This window comes from Poromitra crassiceps (genome assembly GCF_964638095.1).
Source record: "Poromitra crassiceps genome assembly, chromosome: 9".
Classification (NCBI taxonomy): domain Eukaryota; kingdom Metazoa; phylum Chordata; class Actinopteri; order Beryciformes; family Melamphaidae; genus Poromitra; species Poromitra crassiceps.
The window spans coordinates 12,192,119-12,219,012 of NC_139630.1; the positions used below are offsets into that span (position 1 = coordinate 12,192,119).

At 42.6% G+C, this 26,894-nt stretch overlaps 2 protein-coding genes across 2 annotated transcripts in view; both read left to right on the top strand.

The window, feature by feature from the left end:
* The window catches only part of myt1la (myelin transcription factor 1-like, a), a gene marked incomplete at both ends in the record, with an annotated part of 108,489 nt that extends 100,162 nt beyond the window's left edge, over positions 1 to 8,327 (top strand). The window contains 3 exons of the mRNA XM_083642860.1: positions 930 to 1,073; positions 4,907 to 4,969; positions 8,187 to 8,327. Coding sequence (XP_083498986.1) covers positions 930 to 1,073; positions 4,907 to 4,969; positions 8,187 to 8,327 — 348 coding nt within the window. The remainder of the gene's footprint in view (positions 1 to 929; positions 1,074 to 4,906; positions 4,970 to 8,186) is intronic.
* Positions 8,328 to 14,349: 6,022 nt separating this feature from the next.
* e2f6 (E2F transcription factor 6) lies at positions 14,350 to 26,146 on the top strand. Its single transcript, XM_083643146.1, has 9 exons — positions 14,350 to 14,646; positions 16,057 to 16,344; positions 18,611 to 18,657; positions 19,480 to 19,532; positions 20,125 to 20,311; positions 22,071 to 22,210; positions 23,257 to 23,372; positions 24,009 to 24,150; positions 25,400 to 26,146. The coding sequence occupies exons 1-9, from the start codon at positions 14,524 to 14,526 to the stop codon at positions 25,435 to 25,437; spliced, it is 1,134 nt and encodes a 377-aa protein (XP_083499272.1). The 5' UTR covers positions 14,350 to 14,523; the 3' UTR covers positions 25,438 to 26,146.
* The last annotated feature ends 748 nt before the right edge of the window (positions 26,147 to 26,894 follow it).

Consider the following 26,894-nt stretch of genomic DNA (forward strand, 5'->3'; position numbering starts at 1 on the left):
CCGCCACGTGACCTGCTCTCAGAGTTCTGAGAACAGGTCTGACTGAGAGCAGGTCACGTGGAGGCTGGGTTCACCCAGGCTAGGATCGTTCCTGGCCCAACCTATCCCAGAATGCATTTTGCGCCAGCTGGCAGTGATAGCGAGGATTAACGTTGTGGTCTAACGTAGTTTGTTAGTTAGTGGATTATTCAAACTTTCTATCCAAGTAGGGTCCATTTGATACCAGTCTCACTTATAGTTTATTCCATAGCATCTTCAGCCATCGTTGTGTTTACTATGCCATTCATTCTAACTGGGGGTTTCTTCTTCCTCTCATTTTGGACTGAGGGCAGACTCGACGCTACAGTGACTCACTATCACCTCTTGAGGTACAAGTGGTTTTACAAGACAGCATGTAGACCAGACCGTGTTCCCTTTTTTCAGATTTTTCTCCCCAATTGTACTTGGCCAATTGCACCTGCTGACCCGGTCGTTGCTCCGCCCCCTCTGATGATCTGGGGAGAGTTGTAGACTAGCACCATGCTACATGTGCTACCTGAGCGAGGAGTTTCACCGGCAGGACGTAGCGTGTGGGAGGATCACACTATTCCCCGCAGTTCCCCTCCCCTCTGAACAGGCGCCCCGACCGACCAGAGGAGGCGCTAGTGCAGCGACCAGAACTCATACCCGAGCCGGCTTCTCACCCACAGACACGGCCAATTGTGTCTGTGGGAACGTCTGACCAAGCCGGAAGTACCGCTACCGGGAATTGAACCTGGGTCTCTCCGCGGTCGTAGGCAAGTGCTTTTATCTCTACACTACCCAGATACCCTCCGGACCATCTGATTGAACAATGTTCGGTTGAGGCCCTGAATTGAGACACAGCTATGGAGTTCAAACACTTTTTAATGGAGAAGTGCTGATGTTCTGCTGACGTTCTGGCCTGTCAGATCACCACCATGGAGACCAGCCTGAAGTCCATCGAGGAGGAGAACAAGGTGATCGAGCAGCAGAACGACTCGCTGCTGCACGAGCTGGCCAACCTCAGCCAGACGCTCATCAACAGCTTAGCCAACATCCAGCTTCCACACATGGTGAGAGGAACCGCACCTGCTGCCAGGACGCTTCACATTGGCAAGGTTTGATTTAGATGCAGAAGAAGGAACAGGCTCGTATTTTCAGTTATGATGGCTAAGACATTTCTACCACATGGCTTGAATTGGATTATGAAGATAAAAACAACAGGTAACACTTGTCCACATTTTATTGTGGACAAGCTGATAACCGTAAAACAAATTGGGAAGTTGATGAAGTGATGTAGTTATATAGAATCTGGAGAGTTGATCACATACTGAACATTTCTAAAATAATTTCCTGTAAAACTATAAACTACTTGCTGCGAGCAATGATGACATCATCTGGTGACATCATCACTGATGACATCATCATTTAGTGCTCGAGTGACATCACTGGTGACATCACCAATTCTATACATAAGTGATAGTGTCTGTGTGTGTGTGTGTGTGTGTGTGTGTGTGTGTGTGTGTCTGTGAGCAGAATTGTGTTTGGCCACAGCTATGTCATTTTATACATTTTACGCCAGTTAGTTAGGTAATTAGGGCCAATTAATTGCCCTAATTACCTAATGATGTGATGTCACTCGAGCAATGATGACATCATCTGGTGATGTGACTTCATCACTGATTACATCACTCAGTGTCATGATGACATCACTGGTGACATCACCAATTTGAGTGTGTCCCAGAGGCTTTGGGGACCACTGTACTAGTGGGGTCTAACTCCCAGGGGGGGATCTAACCCCCACGGTCCACTAGTAGTTATACTGTAGTTGTAAGTGGGAATGGCCTCCTGCTGAAGGTTACCACCGTACATGTCCCATAATGAATTTAAGAGGCAAGTTTACTAGATTCACAAATTCACTAGATTAACAAATGTATTTGTTTAACAAGTTTAAAATGTAACACATTCCCTGGTGTAACAAGTTGACTAGATTAACAAATGTACTAGATTGACACGTTTGTTCGCTGGCTTCATCGATTGCACCATTACGAGAACATTTAGACAGGCGTTCGAAAAGAGGTGAAAACAGCAACACAGCTGGATATTTGATAACATCATTATGTCTCATAGCACACATTCCTTTCAGCCAGGATTGGTTATACGCTCTGAACTGGCTTATTTCGATATATAACTCGATATCCTAAGAAAACAAAGAATATGAACTCATTATCACAGGAGAATGGTGTAAATAAAATGTAGCAAATGTGTCCTGGAACTTGTAGTTATCTGCTCTCTTTTTTTTTAATTATTATTTGAAATGTTAATTTTGAGCTGATCTGAGACTTGCCTGCAGCACTGTGTCGGTCGACCATCCTGTCATGAATCTGATCAAGCAAGACGTCCGGTCTTCAATCAGGTCCTCATCTGCTTCTTTCTGTTTGCCACCCGTTTTCCCAGCAGTCCATGTGCTTCTGTGCTTACTACGCCTCACAGAGTTTCCACATCAAGACGAGCGGATACGCCCCCCGATTCTTTTGCTTCCTCAAGTTGAAGTGAAAGCCTCGTGGCTGTTTTGACGTCATGTTGTCTTGGTTCAGTCATGGCTCTTGTGTACAAGGAAGACTGGGGCTAATTGGATAATGTCCAGAGTTGCTTGATTACTGGACTCTGCCGCTGAATATGGCTTCCTGTCCTCCTTCCATTCATATGCGGGGCCACTTCATATCACAATCTGAAAAAAATGTCCACCTTAACGAGTCGCGTGATCTCGTCTTCTCTGAGAAAAAATGTCCGCCTTAACGAGTCGCTTGATCTCGTCTTCGGCCAGTAGCTCTTATTTCTCCTCCAGCAGAGTGAGAGAGCGTCACTCGTCTTCGATGCAACAACATCTTAAAATAAGGCTGATCGCTTCAGCTTGTTTTAAGATAATCAATCAATTGGCATCATTCAATTATACCTGATTAGTTTGCGTTGGAAACAGGTGACATTTCCTCATTCCAGTTGGTTGAGTTTTTTTCCACTCCGGTGAGAGAAACTGAATCCACACTGAAGGCCAATGTTGCATTCCTTTCGTATTGGGAACTAGGAATATGCCAGTTGGGTGTAAACAGTCAGGAAACCAGCCAGGGTTAGTTCTAGCCAGGCTAGCCATTGTTAGCAATAGCATTTGATAACAACGCATTACGTATATTTTGCGCATAAAAACACCATAGCAACAGATAGAAGTTAGTGTGTACTGTACAACTGATTTAATGAGATACAAGTAAGACACAAGTTCTAATAAATAGTAGCCTATTTACTACAACTTTCACTACTTGTGAAGTGCGGATACTACAACTTTCACTACTTGTGAAGTGCGGACCTCCCATCTTGGATTTTGAGGTTGGGCCTGGTGAGATCGGGGTAGGGAATTCTGATCTTTGAACCGGGAGATTCCTAGGTCCCAATACAAATGGAATGCGGCATATGCTCCAAACTGATGCTCATATCTGATTGGTTTGGATGACTATTCATACCGTATCTATTGTACTGCACTAGGATGTAACGCACAGTGGCGTGCCTGACCAAGTTGGTGCCCTAGGCAAGATTTTTGCTGGTGCCCCCCCTCCCCCCTCCCCCAAAGGCACGTGGACGGCACGGTGGCTCAGTGGTTAACACTGTTGCCTCACAGCAAGAAGGTCCCGGGTTCGAACCCCGGTCCGTCCCAGGTCCTTTCTGTGTGGAGTTTGCATGTTCTCCCCGTGTCCGTGTGGGTTTTCTCCGGGTGCTCCGGTTTCCTCCCACCATCAAGAAAGACATGTATGTTAGGGTTAATACTCCTGTCACTGCCCCTGACCAAGGTACTGGCAAAAGAACTGGAGTTGGTCCCCGGGCGCTGCACAGTGGCTGCCCACTGCTCCTAGTTCTAGGAAGGTTCCTAGTAGAGGATGGGTCAAATGCAGAGGATGAATTTCCCCAAGGGGATAAATAAAGGATAACTTAACTTAACTTAACTTAACTTAACTTAACTTAACTTTAAAGAAAATATAATAAAAATTATATCACAGCTAATTCCACCACTGCAGTGCAGATTCAGAATCGCCCTCCCCCAGTGGCACTGGAAGTACTTTTAGGTAGGGGCTGATGTAAGGAAGGGACTCTGGGAAGCACAAACTGTTTTTTAATGCATCTTGTTGGTGGTATAAACACAAGACAGCCAAATCCAACAATTTCGAAAATCCCATTTCTTGCCACCAGGGGGTGCTGCAGCACCCTCAGCACCCACCTTCCAGCTCCCTTCCCCCACTCTGGGAAAAAGCTCCGAGCAGGTAGAAGGGGGCGTGGCCGCGCAGGGGGTGGGGTGGTATGGATTAGGGACCATGGTGAAAGTGCTGCAGCCCAGGCAGCCAGAAAGCCAGAATTAGAAAAATGATTTCACTATTATTTAAAGACTTAAGACGTTGTTCTGCTTATTTTTTGTCTACTATTGTAAAATAATAGTAGGCCTATTATCATGAAAAAGTATTTGTAAAAAAAAAAAAAAAAAAAAAAAAAAGATTTACCCTCTCTGGCGCCCCTAACGGCTCAAGCGCCCCTAGCATTTGCCTAGTTCGCCTAATGGACGGCCCGCCACTGAACGCACATCCCATAATAACATACAATAACATACAAATCTGTACATGAGCTGAATTGAGGTGTCAAAGTTTGTATTTCTCTCCATTGTTGTGTCTCAGTCATTGTCCTCGTCATTGTTGACAACAAATTCCAATTTGAGGTTTGAAACGCAAGTCGCGTTAAAATTAAATTAATGAATTAAATTAAATTTTGTAGCACATATCCATGTAGTCCAGATCTCTCTTGTTTTTTTTCCGGTGCACCGTATGAAGCCTAATGTCTAGCTGGCTAATAGACTTCTCCTCTCCTGTAGAGTGCGCTGCCACAGAAAGAGGCTCCAGTAAAGCATAACTGCTGTTTACAGATGCCTCCCAGAGTAAGAGATCCAATTATCCTTCTCCTCTGCACTGTCACCTCCTCCCAGCCTCTCCCTCCTGAGCCCACTGTGCTGTCTGCACATCACAGCTGTCCATATAGCCTATTGCTTTGTTCTACAGTAGCCTACGATTATAACGACGCTAACATACGGGGGTCCAGTTCCAGACAAAACTCTCTGACGTAGGCTCAGTCTTCTCACACATTCATTTTTGTTTGTTGCCAAAAGGCAATTTGAGAAATTTAAAAATGTTTTATTTCATTCACATTTGACCAGGGGTATCTGGAACTGGCTACCGGTACTGAATTGACCTAGCCCAGGAAATTCAGACAATAAACCAAGAGTAACAGGGATTTACTAATCAATAAGAAATATTAAATTACAACTCAAGTCACATTTTCAGCTGTCTCAGATTTTAGTTTCAGTTGTACAAACTCGGAAGCGGAGCTGCTCCGTGGGAAGAAAAAAAATCTCGTTTGGCTGAGTTAATCCTCAGTGGGCAGAGGCACAGAACCATTGTTTTTCGGAGCACAAGTTAGCGAACTGGCAAAGAAAGAGCTCAAAACATAGTCAGTTAGGTCCATGTATATTTGAACATTTGACACAATCGTCATCATTTTGCCAATGTACACCACCACAATGGACTTGAAATGAAAGAATGAAGATGTGCTTTAACTGCAGACTACTTGTACTTGAGTAGACTGTTCTAATTTCAGTACAAAATTGGTAATATCATCAGTGACCTGACCTCATCAGTGACATCATTAATGATGTCAGTATTCTGAGTTTAATCTGAGAGTTCTGACCTTTTTCTCAGAATTCTGACTTTTGCGTTTTTCAGAATTTTGAAACTCAGAATTTTGTCCCCATTTTTTTTTCTCCTACACTGTCCTAAGAGCTGAGCCAGGAAGCATTGACCTCCTTTCCTTTATTAGCATTTTACATAATTCCAGCAGTTCTTATCATGGCTGCCACTTAGGGACTTCTAGGTTATTTCACTCAGTTAGGAACCTAACTGAGCAAAACTGTAGTTCTTTGGCTCTGCCCACTAAGGTTGGACTCAACCAATCAGATGATTTCTGCCTCCAGGAAATGTTTGCAGAAGCTCCACTCTCCTAGCTGTTACTCCACTAGAAGATCTGTTCTGGTTTCCTCCTCTTCTGCTCCTCACATTTCTCTCACGTCTATCCATACACTTCCCATACGTTTTTGAACATCCTGATTTTGTCTCCATTCGCTGAACATTAAACTTCCATCGTTCATCTGCATCGCCTAACCATCCCTCTGATTCCGCATGCTTTGGAGTCGCATTGCCCAGATCTTTGCAGGCTGAGACATCTAGATGTTGACAGATCTATAAAAGCAGAGGATCTCAGTGACAGTTTGTGTTACGAGCCACGCTTTCCTGCTGATGTTTCCCTCCTTAGTGCACCCCCCTTCTGTCTTTCCAACCTTCCACCCATTGTTTTGTGGAGAATTTACCTATCGCCTGCATAAGAATGGCGATGACGCAGCAAAAAGGCAATGCCTACAAAGTGCGGTACAAGTGCGAAACCTGTTTCAGTTTCTGTGACCAAAACATTAAATCAACATTTTCTGGTTTTATATTGTGTTCTAATAATTGATGTGAAAATATGGTGTAACTTTTCACAGTTATCAAACAACTGCAGGGTCATTAAAATGTTCAAGCAGTGATACTCAACTTGCGGCCCGCGGGCCACATGGGCGCCCCCTGTGTGGCCCGCGATGGAATTGCAAAAAGAAAAGATTATTATTATTTTTTTACAGTGCACCTGAACGCAACATGCAAGATACCCGGTGAATAAGTGTCCAAATGTTCATGTCATTCTGGCCAATACTCCACTTCTGTTATAACATTTCAGTCTGGAATATGGAATATCTTTCAATAATCTATGATTTAGCTGCTAAATTGTCAAATACCGCCGTCTGCTCGCTACCCAGGCACTTATGTACAGTATGTACTTAACCTAACTAACTTAACCTACCGACTGACACCTCAAAAACCTACAATCCGCTACAGAAAAATGTATATTGTTTGTTTATTAACTGGCCCCTGGCCTTCTATCATTTCACGAAAGTGGCCCCCGGGCAAAGCAAGTTGAGTATCCCTGCGTTAAAGTCTCAAAGAAGACTCCTCTCTTGTAAGTAAGTTTGCTAACTTGTTAAAAAGAGGACTTACAGATAATGAAATTATAAGGAGTCGAAGCAGAAGTGCAAGCCTTCCTGTGGTTGACTGGCAAGTGGCTAACGCAATTTTCCATTGACCACAAAGTATCTTCTGCAACTAAACAAAGCAACAAATGGCGTTGAGGTTCCCTTCTCGACAAGCTACCTAACGCAGCATACATTTTTATTTTGTCGATTGTCTAAAATAATACTACTGAATGAATTTTTGTGAAATTAAGCCAAGTGATATGTGTTGATGCTTCCTACAAGATATTTCAAAACCAAAGGGTTGACGGAAATAACGGGTGTGTTTGTAAATTCAATGTGATGCTCTACACTAAAATGAGATGCTCTTTCTGCTCTTTTCTGAATTGGATAAAAGAAAAATATTTATAATTTATGATTACAAAATGTAGTGCCTCTTGTGCAAGAGCTTGTCGACAGTGAGTAGGATGACAATGCAAGAGATGATGAGACATACAATATGGCTATGAAAATATATATATTTTTAAATGTAGGCTACTAGCTAGCAGTTAGCTAACTGTTACACATACAAACAGCTCACACTTCTCTCACATTTCGCTATCGACTGCTATTTTAGCTGTTGCTCTGCTCTGCTCCTCCGTCTCAGACAGAGTGCAGAGGGCGCTGTCCCGAACGGTCATTTCCAACAGCGCTGCCAATTTATGAACGGTCCAATTTTGCTCAGATAGATCAGTTAGATTTGTAAATAGTCAGAGTGACTATTTACAAATGCAGCCAATGTCAACTTCCGATCGGGTTATGGACAATTAACAACACCATTATACATTTCACATTAATTATAAAAACAGAAAAGCGACCACAGAAACGGTTGATTTATTATTTATTATCACCAGCAAAACCAGCTTTGCTGGTCTACTTGCTGTTTGTGTGCTTTTCAGCAGGGTTGTACCGCACTGGCATGGCCCATTTGAAACGTCGCGTCATTCTCGTCACCTCTTTGAACCCATCTGACTGTCTTCTATGTGGCTTTTCTATTCCCTCACAGGAGCCAATGAATGAACAGAACTTTGACACATATGTGAGTACTTTGACAGACATGTACACCCACCAGGACCAGTACCAGAGTCCGGAGAACAAGGCCCTGCTGGAGAACATCAAACAGGCAGTCCAGGGCATCCAGGTCTAACCAAGGCCCCACAACACCTGCAAAGCAAAAAACTACGAGTTTAAAAAAGTCAAAAAGAGGCAAATGGGTTGTTTTTTTGCTGCTGTAATCTACCATAGTTATTCTTTTATTTATTCTGCTGTTATGCTCTCGACTCCATGGGTATCTCTCCCTCTTTTTTATTTTGGTTGTTGTTGCCTTGCTTTGAAAAATGATCGCCAATGGCGAAGGTTTTAATCGAACATTCGCGTTTTGTACATTTTCATATGACCTAATATAATGTGACGTACTGTTTATAGCTGCTAATGTATGCACATTCTAGTGTATATGTATTTATTAATTGTAAGCTTGAATCATTTCTTATTTCAACGCAATTTATGGACAAACAGTCGAATTAGCGGGGAGAAGGGAGGCGAGGGGAATGTGAGGAGCAATCATCTGCGACTGGCTTTTCTCCACAGAAGGTCGCGGAATGGATGTAAATTTATCGATTTTTGTAACAATGTTTGAAAGCTACGTCTTCAGTGGTCTGTGTGTTTAGCTAAAAAAAATTACGAGAAGAAACGACGTCGTAAAAAACAAGGAGATTTCAAACATCACGACACGGAAACTTACCAGTGCAAATCCCATCACCAACGGAGTAGTTTAGCTTCAAACTGTCATGTCGCGCGCACGCCGTGCAGGGGGGTGGGGGGTGGGGGGGGGGGTGTTTTCTTTGTTCATGTGAAGAACGAAGGGGTAAGACCACGCTGCAGAAAATGTAGGAGACAATCTGCCATTATGAGTTTATTTTAATCATCAAACCTCGACTAGCTACTAGGACAACGTATCAGCAATATTGGTATGATAATATAAAACCACTTGTTTAGATATGGGATGCAATCTATATGGAAAAAAAAAGTTTGGGTATATGCAATTTCTTATGAATAAAACTAGCAAAGAGCTGATAGATCTTTTTACTCAATATAAATGTATTGCGTTTTGTATAAACCTTTTACTACAATCATGTTTTGGGGATAGGCGAGAGAGGCGAAGGACTTTGGTTCAGTCATGTTCGACTTTGCACAGGAACTCACCTCGGTTTCCATGTTTTGATGTTTTTACTGTCGACCGAGGCGCTCGAGCGGCGAGCGAGGGGATTTGTAGATAGGACTTTTCTTTCTTACAGGGTCAAACGTCCCCGACGCGTCGCAGTGAAGGTATATTGCACTCGTTCTTTCCAATCACGCGTCTTGATTGGCTGAGCCACAATAGGACATGTTGGTGCGAGACGACACGACTATAAGCAGCCCTTTTTTTTTCTCCATTCTCGTTGATTGTGGTTGAAAAGATGGTGAGACAGAAGCAGCAGACTGTCGGGGTGACGGCAGCGGCCTTCGCAGTGCAGTCGACTGAGGTGGAAAGAGTACTGACACACATCATCAAGTACAAGTATTGTTACTTTAGTGAAAATGAACTCAAGTATCCTACAAGTCAAATGACTAATGCAGTAAATGACTCAAGTGAGAGTGAAAAGTAACCTATTTAAAAGTATTTAAAGAGCACATGAAGCGGGTCTCAGAGAGGGTCTCAGAGAGGGTCGCGTGACGTATCAGAACATGAAGCGGGTCTCAGAGAGGGTCGCGTGACGTGCAGAGAAGGTCGCGTGACGTATCAGACTGAAAACAGATATCGCCTGAGATGATAGAGGGTTGAGAGGCGGGCCATAGCGTGTCGAGGATTTGATTTGACAGTTCTGGGCACTGGAGTTGCCGTTGGCCAATCCGCCCCCAAATGGAGCGTGTTCTGGCGCTACACGAGTTGGATCCGGAGAGGACCAGGCAGCCAGCTGCTCCCGTGCGGACCGGTGCGGACACGCTGAGGCATGAGTGCTGCCTCAGCGGCTTGGAGCGTCGAGTCGCCGCGGTAAATTACAATATTCCTGGAATGCGAGTTTAATGAGCCAGTTACATGTCCTTTACATCAAATGAAGACATTACCGTTTGCTTTATTTTGTATTTTACATACTTATTGGCCAAGTTATTAGTTAGTTTATGGGCTAGAAATTCTGCCAGGTTACAGTTTATCTGGTTAAATAAAGGTTAAATAAATAAAATAAAGACACTAGGCGCCATTTGCCTGCAGAATTTTCTCCTCGAAATGAAAATTGATTGACAGCTGCCATGTCGTGATATGATTGGTTTAAATGGGGTAGAAATGTGATAGTACCAGCTGACGTCACCATGCTGTAGATTACAGTTATGAATGAAATCCTGAAAAATGAACTTTTGATGTGAAAAAGTGTAAAAAAAAACGAAAGAAATTTGATTTTTGTGAATTCATTTTTTTGCATACATTATTAAATAGGTGCACTGAATATCCAGGTATGTGACCTAAAAAAAAGCATCATTTTTGGGTTCAGCTCATCTTTAAGTATAGAGTACTTTTGCGTTACTTTAAAAATGTTTTAGATTTTATTATTTAAAATATTAATTATTTACCCTAATAATTACATTTCACACATCCAGCACGTTACCAGTGTTACCTAAGCTGTCCCAATGTAACATCATTAACCAGGAAGATAACAAGCGCAAATACCTTGAAGCCCACAGGGCAGTGGTGTGGCCTTCAGCTTTATGGCACTTTAGGCAATGTTTTGCGGTACCACAACAACACGGCTAATCGTTTTCAACATGTAAAAACGGTCCTAACGCTGACCCGCCCACATCCCCCAGCCACTCCCCTACCCACCCCACCCCTCCAATCCTGACTCTGGACCTACCTATCTCTAGCTATGGCCCCTTTTCCCTAGCCCTGCCCCCTTCACTAAACCATGAGTGAGTAGAACTTCTGACCCCGGCATGGTGGCCAGCACCGTCGGAAAATTAGTATTCAGATAGCATTGTGGATCATCTACACCTGTCTAATTCAACTGGCCAATCTTGAGCGTGATTTGATTTCACTGGCCACTGCACTAAATGCGGAAGTGATTCTGGTTCTGGACCTGTTAGCGAGCAGTCCAAATGCTACCGTGCTATTTTCATAGTGCGGCCTGCAATTTTTTTTATTTTTTATTTACTCACTAACGGAATGTCCAGTTCAAAGTAGCAAAGTAGAATATATATTTTTGGCCAGCGCAGGCGGGCCCTATATCTGGCTTTGTCCAGTCCAATTTACGTGCCGATTTGAGTGCCGATGCTCGTGAACGCTTTATCGCACTGGCCATATGCTAGGTTCCAACCTAGCCTTGTTCAAATTACTCGAATAAGAGCAAAAGTATAGAATTGTAAAAATACTTTAAAAAGGTACAAATCCTACTCAAGTACAGTAACGAGAGTATATTTGTACTTGAGTAGCCTACTTTACACCTCTGGCAGTCGACATGCGATGTGAACGTTGTTAAAGTCCGTCCAGATGTTTCCTCAAACTACTGACTTGACTACTTGACCTTAATCAGCTTGTCTGGAAGCGCAGCAAGTGAAGCAGTCTGAGTTCTGAACGCCATTGGTCATGCATGCACTTTATTGGAATATGTCAAAGTATTTTCACGTGTGGTAAATGAAGCAAAAACTGTACAGTGAGTTTGTGGAAACTGTGATTTCAACAAGACTTTGGGATGATGGTGAATCCTGTTTGAAAAACGACCAAGAGAGAGTTTCACTGACTTGATTTGCTAATGAAAGGAAACATCTCCCTCAGATACTTTGACACTGTTAGATAGTTAGATACATCATCAGTCTGTTAGATACATCATCAGTCTGTTAGACACATCATCAGTCTGTTAGATACATCACCAGTCTGTTAGATACATCACCAGTCTGTTAGATACATTATCAGTCTGTTAGACACATCATCAGTCTGTTAGATACATCATCAGTCTGTTAGATACAGTACATCATCAGTCTGTTAGACACATCATCAGTCTGTTAGATACATCACCAGTCTGTTAGATACATTATCAGTCTGTTAGATACATTATCAGTCTGTTAGATACATCACCCGTCTGTTAGATACATTATCTCAGGCTGTTATATACATCATCAGTCTGTTAGATACATCACCAGTCTGTTAGATACATCATCAGTCTGTTAGATACATTATCAGTCTGTTAGATACATCACCCGTCTGTTAGATACATTATCAGTCTGTTAGATACATCACCAGTCTGTTAGATACATCATCAGGCTCAGGCTGTGATGTTCAACACATTCCAGCAGTTAGGTAGTGTCCCACTCCCTGACTCAACTTTCTTGTCGTGAGAGCACCAGTGACGTGACAACTTTTTTGCCTGGTAAACCAGCCGGTCACGTGACCTCTAAAGCATTTTCTCATACTCGAGCTGCTGGAAACATCTGGAGGTGACGTCACCTTGTCTATGATTGGTCCGTTATGAAAAACACAACAAACTACTGAATGGATCCACCAAGCCAGGATGAGATCAGTAGGCCTACATCACCAACAGCTGATTTGAGGTGTTTTAAGTATTTTAGGGGGATTTTCCTTTCATGTGTCCTTCTGACTTCTACTGCAAAGCCACATTCCATGACTCCACGTCTGTCCAAAGCTTTGTGTCTGTCCGCAGCTTCCTGCCAGTATAGTCCTGCATTAGATAGACTGACAGCTTGTACTTTTATTTAGTCGATTATTCTTACTGATACAAAGGAAAATGGGAGTTAAAGCACAAATCTGCCACTTAAAAACAGTCGATAGACTATGTATTGTAATATCAGATGTAAAAGCTAAACTGTATCCTCCTAACTATAGAGACTCTCAACACTAACATGTGACATGCTAGAATGCAAAATCCATATGAATATTTGTGAAGTCATCAGTTTATTGAAATACTACTGTTTCTTTTGAACAATGCGTTAAGGGGTTTTTATACAACGTTTGTTGTATCGTTTGTTCAGCATTTTCTCTCCTTTACCCCTTTTTCTCTTTCTTGCAAAATTTCCAGATGAGTTTTCTTACCACATGGCATGGGTTCTGTTGATATTTCTGCTGTATGTTTAAGGTCACAAGTTGCTACGTGATATTTCATTTGAATTGTGAAGTTTGTACAATTTTTATCATGCTGGTGTTGGCATCTCTTGCTCTGAATAAATCTTGTGTTGCAACACTGATGGCGACCTTCTCCTCTCTCTCCTCTGTCTGACCGGATGATGGTGATTAGGAATGATAATAGAAAGATAATAAGTGCATACATATGTAATTGAGTTATGTTAATGGCCATCCTACAGTGATGGCATCCACTGCCAATAAGAAAGATACAATGAGACATAAAAAAAAAAAAGTAGGATCTGATGTATAAAAATAATTGTGTTATATAATAATAATATCGTAGTAATAATAATAATAATAATAATAATAATAATAATAATAATAATAATAATAATAAATTATCATGAATGGGTTTCCTGCAAGAAAATACTGTTCACTCAGCTTTCAGATGGTAGTACTACAGGAAATACTGCAAATACTAAATAACACACACACACACACACACACACACACACACACACACACACACACACACACACACACACACACACACACACACACACACACACACACACACACACACACACACACACACACACACACACACACACACACACTCAGTCCAGTTGATGGACTTCAGCGACAATATTTATTTGTCTACCCCCACCCCCAAATGTATTGTTTTTGTTTCAAAACCATTGACTGTGACAAAACCTAAAACTCCGTATCAGTCTGTCCGGCAGGCGGCAGCAGAGAACCAACCAGGCCAGTTGCACCGCATCAACGAAGAAGAAAATCCCGCCCGTTTCTGTTTTTCTTTTTTGTACTTCAGTCCCTTTATGTTTATGTATTGTTTCCACTTAATACTATTATAATTCTTATTTAATATACAAATCAAATAGGAAATAACTCCACATTTTCCAAGAGTACCTGGCTGAGAAGAATCTACCGAAATATGTTTCCCCTGGAGTTGTACTTCCGGGTTAAAGGACGTCGGTTCTTTTTTTCCAGTCTGAAAAACGTGAACGCGAGTCGCGACATCAACAAATCAAAAGGGGAAGTGTCTCGGGTTCAATCTCTCCCAAGTTTTATTTTACAGTCTGTTTGAAGCCAACCCGTAACGCGTTTTTTACAGGTATTAAACCCGCTCGCATGTAACGTTAAAGGGTAACGTTAGAGTGTGCTGGGTGTGTGGGTGACCCGGTGTGTTCGGCGGTGTGCTGGTCTGGAGGTGACCATGGTGAAGTGCGTGGTGTCCGGCTGTCCCAACAAGATGGGCACCGGGAGATCGTCCATCCACCGTCCACTACCGAGCATCAAGAGGTTCTTCAGTTTCCCCAAAGACCCGGCCAGGGTGAAGGTAACGTGACAGCGTAGAAGCCCGCTCTCATTTTCAATAGCTCTTTGGATGAGTCTGGGACTGTGCTAGTGTGGAAGTCAAACGCGCCATTCTCTGATATGGAAAGAAACGTGGATCAGGCCGAACTTCATGAAATAAATCGATTTTTTTTTACGTGGCGTTGATTACTGACAAAGATACAAACGCAGAAAACATGAACCGACATTATTTCTGGCGAAACACTCTATCTGTAACGTTAAACCCTGATACACTGTCCTTCAGTCCTTCCCGCGTCCACTTATTTTCCCGATAGCTCCCTCCTCGAGACTAGTTGATGTCCGCCAAACACCATTTAAATACTTGGCAGTTTCATGCTGCACAATGCATTGCTTATCAATACACGTAAACACCTCTTAGAACATGTATTTATTTACATGTTGTCCGAAGGCTCCAGGGGTTAATTCGGCGTTGTTTAATCCACCAAGCAGCACCTCAATTTCAGTCATAACAACAACTTGCAATACAGAGCCAGAGCCACTAATGTTAAATTATTATTATTATTTTTAATCAATGCTGCTGTTTTCTGTCTTGTCAGTAATCAAAGGCACATTAAATACAAGGAGGCGCATTTCAGGCCTCGACCTGCACATCTTTCTGTGGTGTGTGTCCTATCTTTGTATGAGCAGGTAGGCTACACAGCCGGACACAAAATCTGGGCTGCTGTTTCATCTGTAAATATGTGATCTCATAAATGCAATGCACCAGTCTGCACATATTTCCACCTTTCAGGCTTATTGTCATGCGCTTAAGTTATTTGTAGAGTTCAGTTCAGTGCAGTTAAAACCTTGTACAAACAGTGCAAATACACATATAGAGAGGACAGTCAACTCAGCAAAACAGTAATTGCACTGACATTAGAGGGCATAATTAAAGGAATAGTTGTGATTTTTTTTTACGTGGGGTTGTATGAGATACCTTTCGATAGCCAGTGGCCTACCCACAGTAGAATGCATCCACCGCACTCCTAGGTTGGAGTGGACGGTGGGCCTTATTTAGGTCACTATATTACGTTTTTGCTCGTGATACCGTTCACAGAAGCACATAGCTCTACTTCCCTGTCAGAGCTGCTCTCCGCAGCTCTCCCCATAGGAAAACAACTGGACAACAGCTGGGCGCAGAGCTGATTTACAGCGGATCATGTGTAGGGGGCTTGAAGGCGCTTGGCTGTATATATTTATTTATTCAGAAGTTATGTCATTATTTTGTTCTTTTCTTGTAATTAATTGTATTATTTTTACTACTCTCCTTTTGTGTTATTTCCATCTTCATTGTTCTCTATGCTCCTTCAACCTGATTTCACGACAGCGATCATTAAAGTTTCATCTAATTCATTCTAGTCTAATGACCAATATGCGACGCTCGCTCCATCAGGTGTGGCTGGCGGCGCTGAGAGAGACGGACAAGCAGGACCAGACGGAGCAGCACCAAATCTGTGAGGACCACTTCCTGCCCGTGCACATCACGGCGGACGGCATCAGCGAGGACGCCATCCCCATCATGCCGCCCTACTTGGACGGCCCCCTGGGCACCAGCAGCCCCTGGGACGACGTCGACGAGGAAGACGAGCAGTGGGCCGGCCAGGAGGACGAGGAGGAGGACGATTATGATGAAGATTATGAGGATGCTGCCTCTGCTGCTGCTGCTGCACCCATCCTCCAGGTGAGCAAACCGTCAATCTGATCGATCGTCGCCAATATCGTCTGCTCAAAATGCTCCGTTTTGCTTTTATAAAAGACAGAAAACATAAAGAAAACTGAACAAATAATCAACATTCACAACCTACAAAAAAGTCCTTCCTGTCTCTAACCCTGAGGTCATCTGTTACAGCTTACAGTGGCACCATTTTTTTTTGCACACTACACAACAGTTAAAGGGATACGCCAACATTTTTGGAGATTTGCCATATTGCCATTTGCCAATATTAAATGTAGAATGTGGATGCCTTTATCTTCACTATGCATGCAGTACAAACAGCGGTACACCGCTCACTGCTAATCGCTTAGCGCTACAATGGCAGTATATGGTACAGCTGCCTATCCCCGTTCAGTCGGACAAAATACACATCCCAACAGTGCCGGAAACACTCACACATGTGACTCGTGTACTCACCACGCGATGAAATAATAATCCAACGTTACGTGAAATGGTCATTTTCTAAGTAAATCCATACAGAGAACTAACAAAAGCTATTTTCACACATGAACTCCGGATCAGGTGAGGGTTGCTCCCCACTGAGCCTGCCCCGGATGATACGTGAAGTGTACCCTTTCACACATGAGGCATGTTGCTTTCACACATGAGTAGCACCTCCGCAGAGTTTGTAAAGTAGAGAGGGAGAGGGGGCGGGGGTGGGGGAATTTGGGCATGACCACACAATGGGGAGTTGTGAAAACTAAAAATACATAATGGGCGATAACTGCCTAACGTTCACGGCATATAATCGTTTGCGCATAACGTTAGTATGTAATTAATTAAACAACCCTACAACTCACGCCCAGATGCATCGATTTCCTCGAGTCGCAAGCACTACAAACAAAACAGGTCTTTGCTATGTTCAGTCCTAAAATGCATCAAACCTACTAGAATTATACAGAATAGAGGAAGCTAGACGTTTTTAACTTCAAAATAAAATAAATGTTGTATTACTTCGTAACAAAAAATCAGAATGTCGACTCACTACGGGTTAAAATTGACTTTTCGAAGGGAGCAGATATTCTTCCAGTTTATCTCCGTTCTGTATCTTTCGAAACACACACAAAAAAACATTACACGTGCATTTACTTTATTTAATTGCCATTATTGCGAAGGTTATACCTGGAAGTTTTCGTTTTATACTGCCTGACTTGACGCTACTTGGAATTTGCGGTTCTGCCATTGAATCTTCACAAACGCTGTGTAAACGTTAAATCAAAGGCATGGACGCAACCAGATCCAGATACCCTACCTAGCGATGTCCAATACTGGGAAGCGGGACGACCCTCGCGTCCAAAAATGCTTATTAAATGTGTGTGCTGTGCGAAGCAGACATGAAATCAGATCAGAGCCATGAGCCTTTCAATCCAGCAATCCAGCAACATGTTGGCTGTCGCACACGGAGCAGTTTTGAGCTTCATTTGGAAACCAAATGGTATGATGTGTTTTTTGCTCGCTCATTCACATCGACTATTTATATAATAATAATCTGTCACGATGTCTCTGTCCTTATGCACTCACTGAGCTGACTACTTCACGGAGCTCTGGAGGGGGGGGGGGGGGACAATACGCTTCTGCGACTACGGCTGGGGCCTACACTTCCCTCCGTCTAGGAGGAGGCTCGCGGGCGCGCGCATGAGCCAACTAAACCTGTTCACACATAGGCAAGCATACGGATGGCCTCTAGATAACTCCTGAATTCCAGACATGTGTGAAAGCAGCTAAAGAGGGTTCCCTCTGTAACCAAAGTTACTTCCTCGTTTGCCATGAGGCGCATGCGCTGTACTGATGACTGCACACAGTGCAATTCTCAATTTCAATTTTGGCTTCCCACAGTTATGAAAACAAGATAATCGAGATAAAACAATTATTTTTGTATACATTATTTATTTTAGTTAGGCTATTATCTTTTATCATTTATTATATTTATTATTTTTTATTTTTTTCCCTTTTTCAGTTAAATTGTATTTACATTTAAAATAAATTCAGTATTAAAAATACATGTTTTTTTTCTTGTTTTTTTTTCACGATTTTGCCAAAGTCAATGAGTAATCCACGTTAAATAATCGTGATCTCAATATCAGTCAAAAATAATCGTGATTATGATTTTTGACATAATTAAGCAGTCCGAGTGAGTTGAAAGATCTACTTGCCCGATGTGGCATTTGACTTGCCCCGGGCAAGCCTTATTGCGGAGCCCTGTCACGTGTTTAAAATGTTTTCTGATCCTCAGCGTCCAGACAGGAGCATGGAGACTCGCCCGGAGCGTGAGGCCTTCAGGTACAACACCTCTCTCCAGTCAGCTGCTTACTGTTAGATCCACATTTTGGGTTTTTGTTTCCCAATGGGCAGAATGCACTGAAGCTGTCAAGGGTTTGGGGTTCACTTCCCTCTGGGACCAAAATACTCTTGTATTCAGGGTTCCTACGCAGGTCTGGAAAAGTATTAAAAAAATAATTGGATTATTTCCAGGATTCAAATAGTCGAGGAATTTGAAGAAAATGTTTGGAACAGTATGGAAAATGTTCTGATTCAGCTCCGATACACGCACAATTCTAGCTTTTATGTCGTCGTAGAGCCACTTTGAGTCCACAGTTTTTGTTGATGATCAGAATAATGTTCAGACAGAGGGATGCTCTTATGACCCAGCTGCTTGTTAGCATGTATTATATCAAATACCCACCAAAATCACATCCAGTCAAGATAAGAAAGTCTGCCTGGAAAAATATGGAGAAAACATCAGTGAAGGAAGGTGCCCACTTGAAAACCCCAACGACATGCTTCATACATCATACTGCTGTTGGCTAGGGTAGCTAACTGGTGATTTGTATATTGTTTGTTAGCTTGTTTTTCATCTGGATTGGGGCTTCTAAATGTGTTTTACCTCAGATTTTGGCACAAGGGATAGTAACATCTTGTCCTGTGTATTAATGAATGTGTAAATCATATTGAACACCAGACAAAATCTTGACCAAATGTGACCCTGTGTATTCATAGGCTTGTAAACTGCAGCTGTTCACCAAATAGCAGCTTGGCTTGGCACTAATGATGAATTTAAAACTATAATCTTATGTTGTTGTTGTGTTTTCTCTTTTTTTCCAGCGGTCCCGTCAAACTGAGCAAAGAGATCCAGAACGTAAACCCTCCCAGAAAATGTGAGTCATGTTCTCACATTGGTCACATTGGTTGATTTTTCCTCTTCCGCACGAATAAAATATTATGACTGAATACAATATGAAATTAGTTGTTAAGATGGACATTTTTCTGCAGTGTTTGATCAAGTTGGATCAGTATGAAACACAAGCTGATAATGTAGAATTTATCCTGTTTATTACTTTCATCTCAGAAAAGTTTCATATCGCAGCTTTGTACCTCTGATGAAGCGATATTAGTTGGACTCATTTCGATATCTTTGAGTCGAGTTGGTTTTTTGTTTTTTTGTTTTTTGCACGTTTTTTAGTGGGGTCTTCTTATGTGGAGGAAACCCCAGGGGAGCAAACTCCACACAGAAAGGCCCTTTTGACGAGATAGCCCACCTGGGCAGTAGGCACTGAGGACATGTGAAGGGGTACACACACCCTCAGTGCCCACAGCGTCAGCGCTACCACTGTGCCACCGTGCCCCCCAAGTTGCGATCTTTTTTTTTTTTACATGTGTAATAATGAGAGCATCTCAAACACAGTAAAATCACGACATGACGACAGTGTGAATGAGGCTAACTGGCTTGGCGTTGTGTGCGCTGCTCAGACGAGCCTCTGGGGCCGCAGACACGGCGCTTCCTGCAGCTGCTGCTGGCGGCGCCCGGCGGCGTGCTGGACCTGCGCCAGGCGGAGGCCAGCCTGAAGACCCGGCGCCGCACCGTCTGCGCCATCGCCAACGTCCTGGACGGCATCCGCCTCATCCGCAAGCAGTCGGAACATCAGATCCGGTGGATGTAAGTAGCCGGACGAACACACGGGTTTCGCTTTGATGGAGAGTATCTGCAGGTTGTTTTTACTGCTCTCCTATTCATAGCTTTCAAGGGGCGTTACGTGCTGCCGGGAACGCCCACCTGGCGGTCAAAAAAAAACTTGTTGATTCCGTTGCCTGCGAGTCGACTCACGCTGTTTGTTCAGCCAAAGTGCCGGATAGCCTACCTGTTGTGCTATCGGTTGCACTAAACCGACGAGGAGACACGCCTGGCTTGTGTTTTACAGAATCCCGTCGGAGAAAGAAAGGAGGAGGTTGTGGATTTGTGCGACGTGGTTCAGTCGCTGGGAGGGCAAAAAATTTTGCTTTTTTTTTCTAGCATCAAAGTACACACGTCTTTGCTCTTTGCGGCCAACATTTCATCAAAGGTAAGCTCAAGTAACGTTACAATAATGATTAATACCCCGTTAACGTTACTTGAGCTTACCTTTGATGAAATGTTGGCCGCAAAGAGCAAAGACGTGTGTACTTTGATGGTAGAAAAAAAAGCAAAAAAATGTTGCCCTCCCAGCGACTGAACCACGTCGCACAAATCCACAACCTTCTCCTTTCTTTCTCCGACGGGATTCTGTAAAACACAAGCCAGGCGTGTCTCCTCGTCGGTTTAGTGCAACCGATAGCACAACAGGTAGGCTATCCGGCACTTTGGCTGAACAAACAGCGTGAGTCGACTCGCAGGCAACGGAATGAACAAGTTTTTTTTTGACCGCCAGGTGGGCGTTCCCGGCAGCACGTAACGCCCTTTGAAAGCTATGAATAGAGCCCAACAGTCACGTGAGTGACGTCTCTTGCCCCGGAAGTGTGTTTCCCATTCATTTTCTCCATAGACCTTTTGAAAAATCCTTATATAACGAGTTTTAAGGCTGGAACAAAGCCAACTAGCGACCTATTGAATCGTGACTGACCATAAAACATTTCACTGGGAACAAAAATAAAGACGGGGGGGGGGGGGGGGGGCTTGTCGAAAATTTGATTTTTCTTTTTTGTCACTTGTTACTGATGTCACAATGCCTATGATGTCAGCATCAGTGCCTATGACATCATCAGTCATGTCATAAGATAATTTTGGTAAATAGAGAAAAGGGAGCTTCTTGATGCTTATAAAGAATTTAATTAATAAAGAAGTAACGCAACGCGTTTCAACCTCTGGTCTTCGTCAGGCTTCCTACAGCCTGACGAAGACCAGAGGTTGAAACGCGTTGCGTCTCTTGTGCCCTTGTCCTGTGAAGATGTATTGTGTATTAACTATTTAGTATACCTGTACATTACTTCTTTATTAATTAAATTCTTTATAAGCATCAAGAAGCTCCCTTTTCTCTATTTACTATTTATATTGGCCTGCTGAGCTATCTTGTCGCCACTTTTTGACTTTTCCTTTCATAAGATAATTTTGGTCAATAATGATGTCACTGATGATGTCATAGACATTGTGACATCATCAGTGGGACAAAAGTTTGAACAACAGCACTGTTTGTGTGAGTGTGTTCTTCTTTGTCTTCTTCTGGCAACCCGCTTGCATGTGCGTGTTAGAGATGGAAATGGACGTTGAGTTAATTGAATGAAAAGAAAATGATCTAAAAAAAGATTGCTCATAATAAAAATAAAGAAAATGAAGGATTATTTATTGTGCAACTGAAGAGGTTTGTGGAAGACTCGGAGGCCGAGTTGCTGTAAACCTGTTGTTGCTGTGGTTGCTGTAAACGTGTGGTTGCCCGTTGCTGCAGAGGGAAGCATCCGGTCTCCAACTTCCTGGGGAAGCACAGAGAGATGCAGAACCTGAAGCTGGTGGAGGATACGCTGGATGGACTCATCAAGACCTGCGCCCAGCAGCTGTTCACCATGACGGACGACTCCCACAACACTGCATATCCTTTCACACCCACAGCTCAGAGGGCCTCCTGGCTTTAGACCAGTGGTCTTCAACAGGGGTCACGGAAGATGTATCTTAGATTAAAAAATAATAATAATAATAATATTGAGTAAACGCCAAGCATTAATAGGCAATAATAATGAGCTACTTTTGACAAAAATGATTTACAAAGCGAATCTGATAAAGCAATATGTGAAATTTGCAGAATTTTGCTCGTTGCTTTTATAATGTAATCTTTTAATAGAAAGAAGTGTCATTCCAGCCTGTGTAGCGTGATCCTCCCACACGCTACGTCCTGCCGGGGAAAACTCCTCCCTCATGTATTGGAGGAATCATGTGCTAGTCTACAAGTCTCCCCAGATCAGCAGGGGGAGTAGAGAGCAATGACCGGGACAGCATTGGCCAAGTACAAATGGGGAGAAAATGGGAGAAAAATCCGGAAGGAAAAAAAAGAAGTGTCATTCCTGATATCCTGGTGTGCGTGGATTATACATATTATTCTAGGCCACGCTTAAAGTGCAACACATTTTTATTTGTCGTTGAATTTGATCGTTTGCCGCTCTTGAATAGTTTGGGAATTTTAAAACATGCCTGGCAGTGATATGACCTAGTTAGCAGAGCCAAGATGTCGATCTACCTAAATCATATTGAACACCAGACAAAACTTTCAAAACAAATCAAAGTATGGAACTTTTTGAATTGAAAATGTGTAGGAACCCTGTGAAACATTTGCAAAGAAAAGATACAACACCAATTTTCTTATTTTTTGGACGTTGGATATTTCTTATTTTTCCCAGCCTAGGGCCAGTGTTTCCTATTGGTCCAATGTCTGTTTCAAACTCACTCAACAAACCTTTGTCCAAGCAGCAAAAGTAAAAAAAAAAAAAATAATATAGAAAAATAAATATGAATCTGGCAGTCTGTCCTGCCTCTCTACTCTTAACTGTCAAATAAAGCTAAGGTGAGATAGCAGCAGTGTAGTAAGTAACTGTGGGTGAAGCCAAAGCAGGTCAGATGTGTTGTCTTTAACTGGTGCTGCACGGCGGCCTACGTGACTCATGAGGACCTGAGTGGGATCCGGGTGTTCCAGGAGCAGACGCTGATCGTGGTCAAAGCTCCCGAGGAAACCAAGCTGGAGGTTCCTACTCCTAAAGAGGTAAACACACCGAGGAACACATGGAATCTCTTTTTTCCGCACTGTTATCTTCGCTTCTTCATTTTTGGGCGTATTAATGGGAGAGCTGCAACTAACGGTTTATTTTCATTGTCGATTAATCTGTCAATTATTGTCTCGATTAATTCATTAGTTGTTTGGTTTATGAAATGTCACAAAATGGTGAAAAATGTCGATCAGTGTTTCCTAAAGGCCAAGATGATGTCCTCAAATGTCTCGTTTTGTCCACAACCCAAAGATATTCAGTTTACTGTCACAGAGGAGTAAATAAACCAGAAAATATTCACATTTAAGAAGCTGTTATCAGAGAATTTAGATGTTTCTTTTCTTAAAAAACAACCAATTAATCGCTTATCAAAATAGTTGACGATTAATTTGAAAATTATGTATATGTGGGCCATATGATTAACTATGTCCATTTTGAATGTCTCAATTGAAGGTCGTCTGCTGCATGCCTACTGCCCCCTGGTGGTTAGGGTTAGGGCATCCGATTGTATGCATTAAGTTTTTCATGAAAACAGAAATATCACACTGATGATGTAGAGGTCTCAAAAACTTGTCTGAAATATGTATTAATATGTAAATGAATTGTGGTGATGACGGTGTGTGTGTGTACAGGACAGCATCCAGGTCCATCTGAAGGGGGGGCGCGGTCCCATCGGGGTGCTGGCCTGTGAGATGACCCCGGACCCCGCGGAGCCGAGCGGCCGCTTCCTGACGCTGGAGGAGAGCCGTGTCCGGATCGCACCGCTTGGCACAGGTGACCCGCTGGCCGAGGGCCGCTAACAAGCTGCTGAGCAGGCTGATGGCTAACAAGCTGCTGAGCAGGCTGATGGCTAACAAGCTGCTGAGCAGGCTGATGGCTAACAGACTGCTGAGCAGGCTGATGGCTCTGCACTGAAGCTGCTCATGTTTGAATGATTCAAATCTGATCTTTTTCATGCCAAACAATTCCCCCAAATTACAAATAGCTGCCCCTTGATTATTAAACACTGGTCACATACAATACGTATTAAAGGAGGGGTGTTGATTTTTTTTATTTAAACTTTTTATTTTTTGTTTGTTTTACAACATGCTACATAACTAGCCTGCTAAACCATCCTGATCACGTGAACTCACATGCTGTTTCGTTCTGCGGATCAGTCTGGCCTCCAGCCCGCCCCCACAATTTTCAGAAATTACAAAGGCCACAGGCCAATCAGGGACCTGCCACGTAGTTGACAACGTAACCGGCCAATCAGGGATGCCGCTGGCAAAACCGCAATGGTGGCTCTCGAAGCAACGAGTAACGTTGACCTTCGTAGAGTTTACACAGCCGTAGGTGATGGACCCAATAACAATTAAATGTACCAAACAAGAACAAGAGTATGCACCAGCGGGGTTTCTCGGAGTGAAAATACGTTATCGCCGTTCTTCCGAGTGGATTTGGATTTGACTGGATCCAACGCTGATTGGCTGAAGGACTGGATTTGGCGACGCCGATTGGCTGAAGGAGTTGTCTGTCAAGGCAAGTACTCCACCCACTGAAACTACAGTGGACGGATTGAGTCCAGACTGATACACAGAGCGAAAAAGAATGTGAATGTGAACGTTGTCAAGATGGTTTTAACCAGGCTGCATTTTTCTCCCATTATGTGAATGTGTGAGTCTTTCCCCCAAAAGCCTTTGCCCTTGATGACACAATGCCGGTCTGGTCTATACAAAGTTATGTAGGTTACCTAGTTAGCTTAGCTGACCTTTTAAATTCAAACTAGACATACTAGCCTATAGCTAGGTAGGTATGCTAGTTAGCTAGCTGCTGACCTTCAACATCATGACTGAATGAAAAAAGATCTCAAGTCACATTTATATTTTGTTAATATTTCATTCAGTTTCTTCTTTGCTATTCAGGTTAGCCAGTTAGCTAATGGCTCTTTTATGTTTATTCAACTAATCAGATTATTTCTGCCTCTCAGAAATCATGCTTGTAGAAATAAAACCACAATCTCCACGGTGTGTTTGTGTTGCAGAGAGTCCGTCTCCTCACGGCGCGGTGCAGAGTGCGTAGCTCCGGCTGGCCAACAGGAGGCGCCGCTCCATTGGAATTAAATCTGACCAGCTCCGGGTCGAGAGAAGGTTCGGAAAACTGTGCAAAACATCTGGGGGGAAAAAGAAAAGTACTGTTGGTCATTGTCAACACACCGGCGATCACGGTGTACGGAGATTTAAACCAAACGGTAACTGAGACATGATGATTTCTGTTATTAAAACCAAAGTCATATCAACACCTATTGACCCAGTCAGGTGACTGATGGAGCGCTGTGGATGCTATCATGGGATCTTTTATGGTCGCACCGTTATGATTTTGTATCCCTCAAATGACAAACTCCACCCTGCCGTTTGCTTTGGCTTCAGAGGAGAAATCCTGGGAACGGCGATGACGACGAGATCTGCGCTTTTATTTTGTGAAACTGACGGTTCCTGCTGGCTTTCAGGAGGATTTCCTTCAATTATGTCGACTCATTCATTACCGCAGTGCATTATTTACCGCAGTCATGTTCATTGACAACATCATGTCCTCAGTTACAACACTTGGTGTTAATATTTTACCTGTTTCTTTGTTGTTGTTGTTGTTGTTGTTTTTTTTACCTTTGATCGAGTATAAATCGTTTTTGTGTGTGTTGTTTTCTGGATATAAAAATGTTTTCATCGTGGTTTGATATTCTAATGAAGAAAACACCTCAAAGATTCTGTTATCAATAAAAAAAAATAACTTCTATCAAACTGTGGTATTTAGTGTGTTCATCATCTGGCAATCTGGGCACCCAGAGTCGATCGACGACTAATAAGACTCTGAGACAGACAGGTGATATGTCGAGGTTTCTGGTGTTGAGCCAGTAGACGACGAGAATAAAAACAATCGAGCGGCCCAGATAACGCTCCAAAAATTAGGCATACTGGGGTCCCTAAACAGTCTTGGAATTGCTTAAATTGGGTATGACTTGTGGATTAAATGAGCCTAATTGTATTTATGTGTAATTATGTTAGTTGCCATTTCATTGCAGTGAGAATTTTTCGAAACTTGACCTCACTGTATAAGATGACCTATTGTGAACTCTAGGACAGTGGTTTTCACAAGTGGGGGCGTCAGCAAATAAATGGAAATGCTTAAAAAAACATCTTCATGGCTAAAATAATGATTAATTTGTTAATACTACAGTATAATAAAGAATGTAATATCTTTTTATTTTATTATATTTTATAACGATGTGTGGTGAGCTGGGAGAACCCTTCACATGTCGCTGCTGCACTTTTTATTTTTTATTTGTTTTAATTGTTCAATAAACAAAAATTGGCAACAACAATCATAAGATTAACAATCATTGCAGTATACAAAATTCAAACTGAGCACTTACAAAATGGGATAAAAAAAAATAGAATTGAAACAAACTATAAATAAAACAAAAAGAGTTCTAAACAGAAATCAAGCTATGCTGCACATTGTTGGTAATGAGCCAGAGAAGG